Raw genomic sequence first — 17339 nt, forward strand, 5'->3', positions numbered from 1 at the left:
GAACACATCAAATTAATACTTTATAAATGTATGAAAAGAAATTGTTTTATTAAAGTATCTAAAAATTCGGCTAGACAGAGATCTAAAAATAATTTTGTTTGGATCATCAAAATAATTATATAAGACACTTTAACTGTTAGAATATTAATATAAAATAATATAAAACTTTTTATAACATTATCACAAGCGTTTTACATATTTGATAGTTTAAAATTATTTACAGATTTACATCTAAATTTTTAAAAACTTCGTAGAAAATTATTCTTTCTTACATTTTTATTTCTTATATATGCATATTAAGTATTTCTTGCATTGGTCACAATTTATTATATAAATGCGTTGCAAGACTCTTGCAAAAATCCAATCCTTTTATAACAGAATCTAACCTTTCAGTGAAGTTTTTAGAATTTTTATAGCGAGATTGTTGGAATCTCAATAAAAAGTTGTTAGCCCCTTTGTAACGCTCCATTATGCTGTTACGATCCTATTATCGTTTCCACAGAAAGGCTGGCGCAACTCGCTCTCACTCATTTTACCTGCTAATTAATATATAAAAAACAATCGGCAATATTCAAGTGACTAGGAATACTAACTTGTAAGGGAGAGATCGCTTTGTGAGAGAGTCGCGGCGCCTCGCCCCTGGCATCGTCCATCGCGTTTTCGAAGATCGCATTACCGCATCTCGCGATTTTAGTCCAAGACTGGATTAAAACGAGCCCTTCATCGAAGGGATGCGATCCCGAATTCCATCCAATAAGGGAACCTGAACGGCTGGGATTGGAGAGGTGCGGAACGGTGGACGGAGGACGGAGTTGTGTACGGACAATTGAGAGCCGACATGTCGACAGAGAGCCAACTTCACGTGAGTCTCGAAGCTGCGCCGCGCGCGCGATTGCCACGTCGGAGCGGTCGCTCTCCCCACCACTTGACGCACCAGGACGGCACGCGATTGGTCGGCACGTCGGTGCCGCGGAGTAACCCCGGCCTGCATGTCCTCCCGTAGAGCGGTGGAGCACAGGCTACAGACTTTCAGTCAGCGGCGCTCTCAGTCAGCTTTGGGAGGCTCTGCTTTAAACGTTTAACACACGGTGGTATACCGGACACACGCAAAATACCCGGTAAGATTTTTTTCCCCTCTCCGTAAAAGACGGGCGAACGTCATCGAACGTAAGTGTCAAGTTCAAGTTCGTTAAAAACATTGAAATCTCGACAAGGAGAAAACGTCTGACGATCGACGACGACTCGTAACGTAAACTCGATAGTACGCGACGAGACAAGTTATCGCTGTTGTGAAGTCGATCCGGAGAGAGAGAGAGAGAGAGAGAGAGAGAGAGAGAGAGAGAAGGAGAGAAAGAGAGAGATATAGGAGGAAAGAGAAAAAGAAAAGAAGATAGAAAGAGCCGGTCGATCCGTGCCAGGAAGCACGAATACGAGAAGTACGTTCTACGAATTCTCGCGCATTCCTGTTTTTATTATTAACGTTATTCCGAAGACACGTGTCGGATCGGGGCACGTACTGTTTACTTACGCGTGGGTGCTTCCAATGCGATCTACAGCGGCGGTGGCATCGCATAACGACGCATATAGTCGTAGTGGCAGTTTTATTGTGTTCTGAAGAAAGTTTTTCCACCTCCCCCTCTCTCCCTCTCGCTGACCGTCAACGCCGACTGTTCGACCTGCGCTGCTAAATATTTTTCGCGCCCGAGGGACGAGTGGCAGAAGGAGGGAAGGATCTGAAGGAAAGCGGACAACGGGCTCCAGATACAAAGTGTGTTTTTGTGCGACAACCGAGGACCATGTCGACTGCCGTCATGAGTAATACTTCCATGTTCGAGTGCGGCGAACATCTCTTTAAGGTAAGACTCCTGCTCTGACTTATCTCTACGAATGTATTAACTTTAATCTTGGTTTAACTTGCTCGTTATTTTTTTCTAGTAGACATTAGAAATTAGAAAAGGATGAAGAGTAAATTAAACTGAGATTAAAGTTAATCTATAATTGGTAAAAATGTACATTCATCGATTTATCTTATCGATTTCGATCTGCTGTCGTCATGTATAATTAAGCCTACGGCAAACGGTGTGATTTTTCCTCTTGGTTTACTTGCGATTTAATAAATTACTAGAATTGCATCAGAACTTAATGGAATTTATAGTACCTAAATTACTAAATCGCAAGAAATCCAGAAAAATCGCGTCATCTGTCGCAGGCTTTATTTATTTAAATATCGTACACGACGTTCTCTTCGAATTTTCTGCATCGTTAAATTTTTACTGATAAAACATATCGATAAATAAATATTTCTTACCGATTGTTTATTATATTTAAAAAAATGCGATGTATAACATTGCACATCGTACATAAAATACACAAAGGATATGGGCGATATTTCGTCACGCTTGAATCTCATATTGTTAAGTAAACGAATTTTAACCTCCGAAGGGTATCGTCATATTTTGCGATACTAATAAGTATTATACAGGACTCCCCACCGAACTTTTTTTTCCAAAATTTTCTGACCTGTCTTGCTTGGTCCCATGTGCCTTTCCATTCTAGACCGGATATGCACAGGTAGATTTTTTTCTACTTCAGGTATACGTAGAACGGACAACAAATGCGAATTTGTGCTTTTGCTCACATTCGATCCAATTAATTCGTAAAACAGCTAAGGCCCGGTTTGCACCAACATTACTTTAGGCCTATTCTTTTTTGGCTGAACTTTGCATCAATTCATCTTTCTTCTTCTTTCCTACTGGAGAGAAAAGGAAGAAGAACTAGTGCAAAAGTTCAGCCAAGAACAAGTCTTTTGACTTTAAGCAAAACTTAAATCTCTTTCTGTCTCTGTCTCTCTTTTGCTTTGAAACGAGATAAAGTTTTAAGCCTTGCTTAAAGTCAAAATAATATTGGTACAACCGGGTATAAATTCTATAAACATAGAATTTATTCGAATAAACTTTATTTCGCGTTCGTTTATTGACGTCTATAGTCATTGTGAAGAGAAAAAAAGTGGAAGAAAAAGAGGAGCGATTGGCTTAGCTTTATTCTGTAAATTCATAAGCTTATTCTTTAGAAATCATAAAGTAGAATTTTCAAAATAGGTTCTTAAAGTACTACTTTCGATTCCAACATGCCAACAATGTTTGAGAATTAATTCATTTGTTTCTGAAAACTCGAAGATCTTCGAATTTATCAAATACTACATACGTATACATTATATACAGATCGTGAGTTCTCGCAAGTTCTCCATCTTTCTCTTTGTATATGAGATCAAAGGGCCGATCAATCCATTCTGTCCGTATAATTACGAACGCGTTCTTTTAGCGTTTTATTTTTGCTAGAAATTATTTTACGCGATAAGGGTCGAAGATAACGTTGCCGCTGGGTGGATATTAAAATCCTCGATCGTATCGTTTCGGGGTCGATCTTCCGCGATCGAATCTCGTTTCCACGTTGCATCATTCGCGTTTGCCGATTCTTCCAAGAAGGCGATCGAGCACGAACATGATCGCGACACGCGTGATTCAAAGGGTCTGTTTTTTTATTCTTACACTAAAATGTCCTACAACTTTTTTCTCACTTTAGTCAAATATCAAATATACGTAAACAGTTAAGTCAATTACTTCTTTTTACTTTTTTTTTTAACTAGATTTATTTTTCAATATAGTTATCTGTTTAAAAGTCACTGACTCATCAAACTACCCACGTGTAAACTATCTATTTAAGTTCCAAAGGTGTACTAATTTAGCTAAAAAAAAAAAAAATAGACCTAAGATCTCCCAGGAACTCGCGCTATAACGCAAGAGGGTGGGCATACGAGCGGGAAAAATATCAGACAACGAGCGAATGGATTGAGAGTAGAGAACCCTAGGAGCACCAACACGTCTACATTTATGTGGCTAATGGCGCTACGTCTGTAACAGCAAGAAAATAATGACATTTAGAAAGTGAAAGAAATTTTCTCCGAGATATCGGCAGGTGTATCGAGATTTCAACGCGACGTTCATCGATCGCAGATGTTTCTTGATATTTATGTTATATATAAAATATTATATATAAATATATACACATACATGCATTATATATATAATACACACACACACACACACATATATATATATATATATATATATATAACGATTTATTCTCGTGGAATCGTCCGATATCTTGCGATGCATCACCGATGTGATCAACAATTGTAGAACATTATCAATTGAAGGAAAACATTAAAGTACCTTTGATAACGAAAACCTTGTAGGTGATAATTTACAAATTTCTAAATCGGAGTTGGTTAATCACAAATATGTACATTCCTTATCGACACTGAAGTCATTATCGGAATTGTTTTTTTAAATTAAATAGACGACATATTTCAATTACAGTATATTTTTGTAAAATCTATTAAATTTTCGTTTATCAATTTATTACCGTTATCTTGTCTAGATATATACATAATCTGGAAATATCAATATTTTTAACCGATATATATATCGACCGTTTTCTTTATCTAATGTATAATACGATATGATACAAGGAGATACATTTCCGAGCGTTTTCTTTGTTAGTTAAAATTTTTTCCATCGTGGATGATCAAATATGTTATTCTTAATTACAAAATTTTAATTTTTTTAACATAAATTTACGTTTGACTTTTAAATTTCTATTTTGAATGTAGCATGCATCGTTTAATTGGAAATTCACAAAAATTGATTTACGTTAGTAACTGTAGCCCGGCGAGATCGAAACTAAATCGGTAGTCGAATATATATTAATAATAATCGCTGCCAGTCACGCGGCTTATTCTTTATTTCGTCGAAAGGCCTTTATCATTTGAACGGGCGGTCGCTCATTTTCGCACGATGTAAATAAAAGACCCGTCGCGAGTCGAGTTGGAGAGACTCTCACCTTAGAGAGAACCTAGGCACAACACTCTCTTTGGTTTCTCCTCCGATGAGTGAGTTTCTCTGTGTGACGCGAGTCGAGCTTCTCTTCGAATCTCACGCGACATCGTGATTTTAAGAAGAAATGTAAAGAGCTCATTTTCAATTTTTAATTGCTCTGATATGTATCGAAAACATGATATTACCGATGTTAGAGAGATACAATACTCAGAGAAAAAGACATAACAGTAGCAATTATAAGGACAATTATACAAGTTTTATGTGTACTCTCTAAAATCTTTGGAATCTAATGCTAAAGAATGACAAAGAGTGACTATTGAGTCAATGTTAAAAAAGAGTAGCTCAATTGTCAATTTTTAAGAATGAGATTTCACTTTTTAGAGTTAGATCCTACTCCAAAGATTTTGGAGAATAGAATTAATGTATAATGTATAGTTGAATAAACTATTTTACAGTTTTTGCATTTAGTTATGTTTTACACATTAATTTTACATATATATAAAACTGTATAGCTGTCATCTTTATAGTTACTCTCATTATATTTTTTTCTGAATGCGGATGATTTGTCTTAACGAAAATTCTGAATAGCAAGACGATTTAATGACGATCGAAGTATTGTTGTTTTAAACATTTTTATCTTGTTAATTTATCTATATGCCAAAAGATTGTTAATATCTATGATTAACAATAAATTATCTTCGGATTCCTTTAAACTAAGCTTAACTAATTCCTTAAACTAAGCACTCCTTCGCTAAGCACATTTGTGTAAAATGTGTTTTAAAATTCAGCATAAAAGAAGCATTGAATCAGCATCTGAAGAGCTTCTGTTTCTTCTGTAATGAATTCCTTTTGGTAGGAAGTTCCGCTTAAGTGATTGTGTCGGGTTTCTGTCCTCTAATTAGAAATGGCTATAAAGTTATAGACTCTTTGACACGTGTTTCATGACATTCCGTCATGTTCCATTAAGTTAAGATTATATATTGTAACTCATTGCATCTCTCAGTTAATTTATTTAGTACGTGATTTGTTTATATAAAGTTCTACGTTTTTCAATTCGATTTCTAAAGTATTAATTATTAATTTCGCTTACCTAAGAGAGGAACTCTCTGAATGCTAGAACATAAAAGAGAAACAAAGTATAAAAAACAAGATGATATGAAGATAATAAGATATAAATATGACAAATGCGCGCGCGGCACGTAGAAACGCGATTATCGCAGACAGGAGAAGCAATATTTCATTACTTGATAATCTTTTTTTCTACCGCTTCGTGGAGAACAATTCATAACAATCGTTCTCTATTAGAGACGTGTTATTTTTCTTTCTGATTGCGTCTCGATTCTTCTCTCGCGAAGAGATGCGATCGACATCGCACGTGTCGCAGCGAGAATTCGTGCGCGGAATCGCGCTGGTACTCGATGGTACAGCTTATACGCGTGAGTGTATTGGTGCATGTTGAATTAACAAATGCATTCTCTCTCTCTCCCTCCCCCCCCCCTCTCTCTCTCTCTCTTTCTCTCTCTTGCTCTTGCGGTTCCGTTCTTACTTCACACTCTCGATTGCATCGTCGTACAACATGACAGAGACAGAAAGGCGTTATTTATTATGCATCCTGCACGACGCAGTGTTCGAGCGCTCTGACAAATACATGTGAATATTTACTCGGAAAAACTCGCGTGCACATTAACAGCGACATTAACAGAGACATTAAATGAGACTTGGACTCTGACGAGACAAAGCATATATGTCGTCACGAACAGTATGCGAGCCGTATTTATTAAGCCGTAATTTTACTAATGAAAAGGAAAGAAGTGACGTATGACAATATTCGGCGCTTCTTATGATCAACATTGCTATTCTTTCTCGACACAAACGGTATACCGGAATTTTTTTTGCGAATCTGTAAGACTTTTTAAATACTCTTCCTCATTCCATGTACTTTCTCATTCCATGTACAGATAGGCTTTAAATAAATGTCATTTAGTTTATGAAGTTATAACATTTATTAAAGGGAAAATGTATTATTGTTTGTGGCAAGTATGAGATTGTTGCTTTTTATATTGCAAATGACTTTTGTATCTACGTCAAAAATAGCCTATCGAAATCGTATTCTGCTCTTTTATTTATTTCCGAGTTTCACGTGTTAAACGAATGACGCGATTTGTTTTCATATGTTTTTGTGTGGTTTTGCGTATTTACGCGGATTTCTCGATGTGACTTTGATAGGATTGTTCGCTATCTCGTTCGTCACAAGCTATTGTATGAAATTCGTACAATACATCGATTTCGTCGATATCGAATGTGGTTCTGATAATTATTAAGATATGTAGTAATGAAATGATTACGATTAACATCAAGATTTTTTTCGATATGTTCAAAGAAATTTTTATAGATTGGAAAGATATGAAATAGTTTTTGTATCATGATATTGCCAAATGTGGTTTCGATTTATACATACAGAATATATTGATTTATTTCTTTGTAATTAAAATGATGTAACTTAAATATGATACGTAAGATCGAATAGACAAGCACATGAGATAAAAGGAATTTAAAAATGTTACTGCATATATTATTTAATTAATATTCGATTATTAGACAATATGACGTATATTGCGTTTATTGCGAAAGAAGAATGATTACAATCTCTCTGTAAACATCATTTTCATCTGTTGTTTATCCTTCGCTCGTCCATTATAGAGAATAATACAAGGATACGCGATTGCTTCATGCAGAAATATTGCAAAACCGCCATTTTCCCGACATGTCTGCGACGCGATATCCCCTTTGCGTTATTGTCATTGAAACTGATACTAATCGAGAGGCTAAGCGAACGAAACACGATGACAGACGCTTTGTTGACTCTTGTCTTATTCAACTACTATATTCTAGTACGTGCAATGTAACATGCGTACAAGAAATTGATTGTTCGCACACGTATTTGGCACGAAACTCTCAATCTCTCGATAAAGAATCACAGCTACTATTTCTCTTAGCTTTATTTGTGGTCGGGAGGGCATCCAGGATCCATTCTTGGACATCTTGCGTCAAATGAGCGCAATAAAAGAAAGAACGGGAAGATCATCAGGTTCGCGACAATCCTGTCGACGCGTCACCGTGAGCATTATTTCCTGAAAGCATGCCCATATGTCGTTATACGTTTCTTCGTCGTGTAATTATGCGTGGCGCGCGAGCGCGCATGGTATCATACGATTTCCGGTGAGTCCGCTACTGTGAGCTACTGTTGGCTCACTTGTCATTTCCCGTCTTATTATCATGTGTATGCGGTTATAAGCATACGCAAATTCTGAAAAGGAAGAGAGAACGAGAGAGAGAGAGAGAGAGAGAGAGAGAGAGAGAGAGAGAGAGGAGCGAGGGAAATGGATTGTCTCAGAAATTATTATTGCGCGTCGCCGACGACCTTTGCCAACGGTGATAGCCTGTAATCTGCGCGAAATCAAATCGCGATATTACAAATACGCGAAAATAATCTGTGTTTATTCGCGATAGCGAAAATACATCATTTAAAGATATATTTTTTTACATGTAACACTGCCGAGAATTTATTTCATGGATATCTTAATGCTTTCGTAATTGCAGATACATTGTCGTCACGATAGGCTTACTTGACATTTGTGTAGCCCTGAAATATTTTTCTGCTTTAAAACTCGTGATTCCTGATTTTTAATTCAATCACGAGATTCGATCATTAACATGCATGTTTTTAGAAAATAATTCCCGTAATCATTTTTCGGATGTTTCCTTTTGCCTTTCAATCTTGGATTTTACTGCTAACGAGAGTCTTTCCTTTTCTCCCTTTTGCACGGTAACCGTGTGTAACTTTCCTCGGCAATTTCTCCTCAGCTCGATTTCGAAACTCGATCGGGTGGACTTTCGACTTTCGATATTTCGACGAGCACAGTCAAAATCATTGTTGATCTTTGCGAGATGCGAAAATTTTGGTTGCAAGAGCTTGATATGAGATATCATGAATTTTACTGAAAATTTTATTTTTATTGTAAATTTCAGATGTCACATATTTGCATTGATAGCGATGTTAATTTGACCTTACTAAAATTCATCGAACGATATGATGAATCATTGAATAGATTATTATATCTACATATATACAACAGTCTGCCGTGGAGCTGAGTCAGAAGTAAAAAATAAAATGAAATAATGAATATAATTTAAATAAAGCTCCCTCATTGTCATATCAAACAAATGCTGTACTAACGTCAAAAGCGTTTTCTGATAATATATATGAAACCAATCGAATTTTAAATTTAAATGTAAGCTAAAGACTATTTGTAAATAAGATAATTTATATAAAATTATGATCACACATTTTCAGTTCTTTTAGAATGGTATTCCGTTTTTAGACCGTTTTTAGATCTTAAGTAATGTCTTAAATAATGTTTAATATGACTCTCTGATTGGTTCATGATATTTTAAGATTGTACTTACGACGGTCTTAATATAAGATCCGACTATGAATATCAGCCTCAGTATCCGAAGCATGAAAACAAATCTGAGATTATCAAAACTCGTTTCTGTGTCTAACAGGGAATTCGATTTTTACAATGCGTGAAATCTATATATATCCCATCGCTTTCAACACCCTCTCGCGAAACTGGCTCTTCGGAGCAGAGATACGTGTGCACGGCCGCGGCAACAGAATCCTTTGGATTTTTCTAAAAGCGAAAACCTCGCTCCGAGCGTGTAGCGTGCCCGTACATTGGTAGCGGCAACAAAAAGCCGCTCGGTGAACGCGAGCCATGAAGAAGGGGCGTAGGAACCTGTTGCTTCAGGTCTGCCGGTGCTGAAGGAGTGATCGAGAGAATGAAAGGGAGTAGAGAAGGAAGGTGGGATACTCGGGGGACCCCTCTTTGTGCACCGATCTGCCCCTGCTTCTCCTGTATCCGACTCTTGGCCAGCATTGGCGTAGCATGATCTTGGAGTCCCCTCCTCCCACCCTTTTGTATTCCCCGGGCTTCCCTCCGACACGACAAATTTTCCCATATTTTTGAAAAGATCCACTGCACGCCATCACAAAAGGATAACGCCAAGACCCGACCGTTCTTCTGCAACTCGTTGCATCGGTTTCTGAAACTGCTTTTTCGCGAAGTATTGTGAGGCAGGTTCGGCCGGTTTTTACACAGAGATTTTTGTGCGATTCTTGATCTTTTAGACGGTTGAAATGGCCTGTTTTCGTCTGCCGCGAACGCTTCTCACGATGCAAAAATGAGCGAGAAATTATGCCAGTCGCGATGTAAGAAGTTCATAATGAAACTATTATATAATCATAATGAAACTATTGTAACCATTGCTGCTACACGATACTGGGTGACATTAAAATTTGGAAGGAATTAGAATAAAGAAATTTTGCTATTTTATGATATTTTAAATGCAATGTTTTAAAATCTAATTATAATACGATATTTAAGCAATGATCTATAAATATCATCACCCTGAAATTATTTATATTTCAATTCATTGATCTAAAAATCTCGAATCTTTATATGTTTTTTATAAATGTACAAATCCAATTATTTTTGAAGATTCGAAGTTATCTATCTATAATAAACCAATAGTATTTATTTGAATTAATATAATTCGCATTAATTTTAAGAAATTTTTGATAATAAATATTTGATTAGAAATTTGAATATATGTAATATATATATTTTAAGTTTATATGTATATTCAATTTTCTAATCAAATATGTATTATGGAAAATATCTAAAAATTAATTTGAATTACAATATATTAATTCAAGTAAAAATGATGAGTATATACATTACAGATTATTTTAGTGTATTATAAGTACATTTATAAATTAGAGATGTTTCTCTTTGTAATTAAGACGTTCGTCATGACATTTTTTGAAAGAAACAATATACAAAGCGATTTATATTTCTCATCATTTTTCATCGTAAATTTGTGAATAGCTACGCAAACGGCAACGGGACTTCTCTTCACGATAAAAGCCGGCCCTTTTTCCGTATTCATGAAAAGGGACTGGTGAATACAAAAGACGTAAAGAGGGAAGGACACGAGCCATTTCCGCGCACCTTGCACTTTCCGCATTGGTTCGCCTTCGTCGATGCTCCTCGAATGCCGACTTAACCTTTCGCGATCCGAGATAATTTGGAGAAATTACATCATATTAAACGTTCTATATTTACGTCAATATTGTCATTGTTGCGTAACGTTAATGGAAGTTTTGCGTCATGTGCAATAACACATTATATAATTGAAAAATATCGGAAACTTGGAGCGGAATAAAATCAAGAGTAATATTAGTTATTTTATTAGCAGAACATAAAAAATTCATTTTATTCGCAAAATAGTAACGTTTTGAATAAAATAATGTCACAAATATTATATAATAATAAATTTCCTTAATTAAAATAAGGAAAATAAGGAATTTATATAATCTTTTTATCTAGCAGTTTATGTAAAAATTGCAATATTTTTGGTTTATGAAACATCGATGCGATGTATACATGCGATAAGCGTAAGCATCGATTATTGAGCCTCAAAGGGTTAAATTCTACCTCACACGAGAGAAAGCGAGAGTACCGAGAAGCGTCTGTCGACGGCTCTCGATTTCACTTTCACGCTTGATTTAAACGATGATTCTCGAAGTTTCTAATCTGAACTGTTTCGGCAATCTGATCATCACGCTCCAAGTAAATTCAAGGATTGATTTTCGATTTTTTTATTCATTTATCATAAGAGGGAAAAAATGAAAATTTCATATCGATTATATTCGTTTGTATAGTTGATGTAATAAGTAGAAAAAAAAATCGAACAGCGACTAATAATTATCGAATTTTATTTCATCTGCTATATAATATTAATAAAAATACGTTTTCTATATAAAGAGGAACAAGTTCTTTTTTTTTTTAATTTAGGTTCACACAGAGCTATATTTCAAATTATTTATGTTCTTATGAGGATGGAATATAAATGATCTGAAGTAAATTTAGGCCATTATATAATACGTCATTATTTTAAGTCACGTCGGCTTGAAAGTATTTAATTAAAATTCATTATTGCTGTATGAAATTTGTTTCTCCGATCTTGATGCTGCGATGAATTAAGCTAACCATGAAAGTTAACAAACGCGCGTTTCAATTAAGGCTAGACGAAAGAGATTTTTCTGACTTACAGTCATACTTTCTTCTTGATTAAAATTGTTAATTGCTAATCTGCGCATATGTCTGTTTCGCGTGCGCTATGATTTTTCTCAGAATGTCACATTGCATCGCGATTTATTTTCTGGCCACCGGTAACGTTAAAATAACAACGATAAATACGAGATCTTTCACGTTATATTTGCAACCTTTTGCAATATTAGACTGCGTTGCAGTTAGTACCATTCATTTAAATTGCTTGTTCAAGTCGCGGTCGCCAGTCTTCGGTCAGAAAAACTGCTTAGCAATTTTGGTCATTTGACGAGAGTGTTCATATTTCATGCTATAGTATAGATATTTCCGGTCTTCAATTTCGATACACGAAGTGTGTTTTCTTTCAAAGTATGAAACAGAGAAGCCGATATTTTTTTTAAATTTTATTGTATAATGAAAACGTAACGCGACTTAAGTAATTTATAATAATATACAATATAAATAATATATAACATAATTTAAATAATAAATAATATAATGGATAATAATTCTAAATTTAACTTATCCGAATAAGAAAAAGTGGAACAAACGTAATATTTTCGGTTAAGTTTTAAAACTTATGGTTCAAAAAACAGTGCTGCGCGTAATATTTACATAATTATTTTTAATGTTATGTTAAAATAAGACAATGACCTAAGTGCACGCGCATGTTCGTTTTTTGATCAATTATTATGATGAATAATTGCATGTATGGTGCATGTTTGTGATGCATCAGTAGCATTCGAGCGTAGAACTCAAGTATCAAAAATTAGACAGTCCGGTGAAATCGCGAATTAGTTAACGAAAAATTGATAAGACGTACTGCACGCGCGAAACGTGTTTGGCAAAACAAGATAAGTCAGTTAAATTTGCAATCATACAGACTGTAATATAACTCTGTATCCTTTCATGCAAGTAATCAACTCGACTTGATTTACGCATACAAATAAAAAGATGCATTTCCTTTCACGAGCGAAGGCAAAGATTAAGTTCCGATTATTGCGGTCAAAGCGCCATTAATTGCACGGGTAATAAAGAACGAAATAATACACACGCTTTAATATGAAACGGAAATGTATCCATGTATTTTGCTTGCGGCGAAATAATTGTCTATACTCACCGTTTGCTTTTGAGATGATCGAAATTTACAGTACCAGATCGCACGTGACTACAATCAGGTTATTTCCACGATTCGTTCCCCAATGTCGGAAACTCTATATTACCGTTAATTCATTGCGTGATACCGGCGATATGCCAACTCGGTTATTTTTCTGTCGTGGACGATCTTCGGAAATAATTGAAATCTTCTTATAGGTAGACTTGGCTAATGTACATGTTAGTATTAAGATTTCTTATCTGTCGACGAATTTTTTTTCTTGATTATGCTAATTGCATTCCACTCGTGGAAATTTTTAAATAGAATCTTATACATAAAATTTGTATGAGTAATTATCTATAATTTATAAATTATTTATCTATTTAAATTTCGTGCATTTTTTTATAATTTATTATCATTGCTAAAAATAATATCTTAAATCATCGATTTGTTATTATCTATATATATTTATTAATCATTCATTACTGAATTTCATTTATAAATTATATTTTTAAAAATTATTCAATTTCACAAGATTGCAATAATACAAGAATGACCGTAAAGTATTTCGTCTCTTTTTTTTTGTATAAAAATAACCGCAAAAAGATCGAGAAATATTTCCTGTGTTTGATACACACGGAATCATCTGAAGACCACAAATAGTTCTCGGAATGATTCGTCGGTTACGTATTTCCTAGTAAATTGATTCGGTCGCGCATAAAAATCGCGGAGCGTATTCGATGTTCGCCTGACGTTTGTCGCATAATGACGTGGCGTCTTCACGTCTTCGCGTCGTCGTCGTCAAGAATGAAAAACCGCGGAGTTGCGGGCCCGAAAGTCTCCCACGTTCTTTCTTCCTCGGCTTTCTGCGAAAAAGAGCAAAGCGGGAGAGAGAGAAAGAGCGAGCGAGCGTGGAGGTGGGAGAGCGTGGGGTCACGAGACGGAAAGAAAAAAAAAGAAACAGAAAGAAACAAAGGAGCCCGGGGAGAGCCGGCGGTATGAAAACAGGCGCAGTCCTCTCTACGCGAACGTAAACGTGTATACGCACGTACATATATACACGCGCACGTACGTGCAATACAGTGACGCATCGGCGCATTGTGGATGGCGCATGCACCCGCGTGTTGTGTATGCAACGGCCGCTCGTAAACGCACGTGTGCGTCTTTTACGCGCAGGAAAGTCTTCGCGGTCACGCGGCCGACCGACGCCTGAATCACGCATCTTATTTTACGAGCGGCCGGGGCCTCGCACACGCGTATTTTAGTATATCCATATATCATCCCGCGTGTGTTTCACCGTCGTTGATGCACACGCGGGAGCGTCAATGCGGTCTGACACTCGAACACTCGACAGTTAGATTTCTTCGCCATATTTGGGAAACGTAATCTCTCCACTTGCGTAATTGATAGCTGAGATTACTTCATTTTTGTGAAGGACGGAAAGAATCGTACGTGAAACTTCGCTATGAATGCGGATGCACTGTGAATGACTCTCGATTGCGCAGCAGTGTCAATTTCCCGTTTATAACCGCACGGCTTTAATTGACAACCATCGAAATTCATTATCTTGATTAGTTCGGGTTTTGATCTTGAATAGACATTGGAGACTTATGACTTGTATCTTCAGTTGACATTTTTAGTGCTTAACTCTCCTCTAGAATTATATTTTTATTCCTTCGTCTGCAATTAGGGTCTTTTTTATCCAAGTTTTTTTATTGTTCTATAGGTTTTCAAAAACTATAAAAAAAATTCAAGGTTATTTTTCAATATGTCTATTAAATTGCTAAATAGTTTTTTAATTTAAATTTACAGATATTTTTAGAAGAGGTGGACTCTGCCTTCCTTTGTTTTACAGAAATTTTAGAGTAAAATTTTGTTCGTACCAAAAAAGACTTAAATTGCAGACAGAGATTTAATACAGTTTTGCAAAGTTCTATATATATATTCCAGATATTTAATGAGGTTTTTTTTTTATAATTCTATTTATCGTATTATGAATAATTTTTGTACGACTTTTAGTTGCTGCAATTGTTAAGACCGGTGTGAGTCATACCATTTTGCTTCTCGACCATTCGAATGAACGTATGAATGCAGGTCTAAGTCGCATCATCTGCTTTCATTGCTTGTTCACTCATCAAAACTGATTGCGATAACGATTGCCTTGTCGCATATATTCGGTAGCTATCAACTCGGCATAGTTCACGGGGATAAATTTAGCATGCAGCATTGGCACAACACGTTCCTCGTATTCCATTGCATTGTTCTTTATCGCGAATCGGTGTACGAGTTGAGCTCCTTCGTGAGACCAGAAGAGGAAAAAAGATGCTACTACTTTTTCCTCGCACGTCGAACGCGTATTATGCGCCGCGCGCACGAACGTGCGCGTGATGCGCGTTGCACGCGAATCGCCACGCCGATGCGCTCGATGCATCTCGAACATCTCGCGAACCCAGGAATGCCGACGCTTAATTTCCGATTAATTTGCATGTGATACGATCTCTCGGAGACTAATTGAATTCATCGGAGATTCGCGATGAGAATGGCCGTAACTTATGCATTATGCATATCGATCATGATTTATTTTACTTTATTTGTTTGGATATTGCTTGTTTTTATAGTTATATCACAATTTTTTAATCGATGATGTACATCTTCGCGATCTGGGTAATCCCCGATATTTATGTATATGAATAGTTAATTAGATTAATTAAAAGTCGAAGATCTTTCTCCGAATTTATCTTGTGTTGAATTATTGCTAATTTATCAGTTATCAGTTTGTAATTTTTTTTGATTAACTTTAATTCATAGCATGGATACAATTAAACTCGTAAGAGCGTACATTATATTATATATTAAATCAAAATAGCGATGAAAAATACTTAATTTATTTATACTCTCAATTACATAATTATTAATAATTTTGGAATTGAGTCGGCGATTAATCTTATGGCATAACAATTAAATAAAACATTTAATATTCGTAGGAAATTTATATAGGAAAATATAAAAAAATATAAGCAGTGAAAAAATCACACATTTAATATATATCATTATTTTGTTATTAGTTTTATTCAAAATTTAATTTTGTCATACCAAAATCAATGTCAATGAACAAAAGTCAAATTTTTTACATTGACGTTCAATACAATTAAATTGAATCTAAAAAAGTATCTTGACAGCAGAAAGGTTGTTTCTCTCGCGCGATGATATTTCTATTATTTCATTCACTTAATAACGAGTCACGGGGAAAATGGTGGAACGCGTAACGAACTTACCGCATCGGTTTTTTTCCACTGATTGCGAGAAGAAGAAACGAGTGCCGACAGATTGTACAGGGCGTGACCTATCTTGAGTTCAGTCGAGAGTATCTTAAATTATAGTATCTCCCGCTGTACGAGCGTCGATTTAATGCACCTTGAAGTCATTAGCGCAATACACCGATGAGTCTGAATCACGCGGCGATGTATTTCGCGAGCAATTAAATCCTTATCCGTGTTCACGAGCGCGCACAGGAACGCGGCGGAGAGAAAAATGTCACCGAGTTCCGCGATTATTCAACCGTGCAGGCTGCAAGCCGCTGTGACTAGTATGCGCATTGTCTACCGGTAATTCTCGTGAAACATATGCGGCACTATGATTACAAATTTGCTAACGTGGATTTATGACGAACTCTTGAACTCCCAGACGACGGAATGTACAAAATCAGCTGTCACTAATGTCACAATTACATTTGACATTTGAAAATTACTTTTTGCGTTTTTCTACATCGCCGTTCTTCAACTTGACCATAAAATATTCTTCTTTGTGTTAATTATATTTTCTATATTTTTGTATAAAAATGTGAATTGATTCTTTTTGGAAAATAGATATGCTTGTAATCGTATACAAAGAAAGGGCTCCCCTCTAAAATTCCCCTCAAGAAAAAATCAATTAAGATGTAAAAATTTTCACGACGAAAAATTAAATGCTCATAGCCCAATTTGTGATTCACACATTATTCGTAAGAAAATTCATTGAAGATCTTTGAAATCCAGATCCTGACAGGATCCATTCTTCAAGGTGCACTATGAAAATTTCATTTTTTGAAACATAAAGTGTTAACAGATTCTAACTTTAATATAAGTATTTTAATAAGTTTTGTATAAAGATAAATAAAAAAATTTTTTAAAT

The 17339-nt window shown here is 35.7% G+C and overlaps 1 protein-coding gene across 1 annotated transcript in view; it reads left to right on the forward strand.

The window, feature by feature from the left end:
- The first annotated feature begins 1062 nt into the window (after nucleotides 1-1062).
- The window catches only part of LOC108685998 (protein TIS11), a 29793-nt gene continuing 13516 nt past the window's right edge, over nucleotides 1063-17339 (forward strand). Inside the window, exon 1 of the mRNA XM_018191027.1 lies at nucleotides 1063-1856. Coding sequence (XP_018046516.1) covers nucleotides 1797-1856 — 60 coding nt within the window. The 5' untranslated portion in view covers nucleotides 1063-1796. The remainder of the gene's footprint in view (nucleotides 1857-17339) is intronic.

The sequence above is a fragment of the Atta colombica genome, unplaced genomic scaffold (assembly GCF_001594045.1).
Source record: "Atta colombica isolate Treedump-2 unplaced genomic scaffold, Acol1.0 scaffold163, whole genome shotgun sequence".
NCBI classification, from domain to species: Eukaryota; Metazoa; Arthropoda; class Insecta; order Hymenoptera; family Formicidae; genus Atta; species Atta colombica.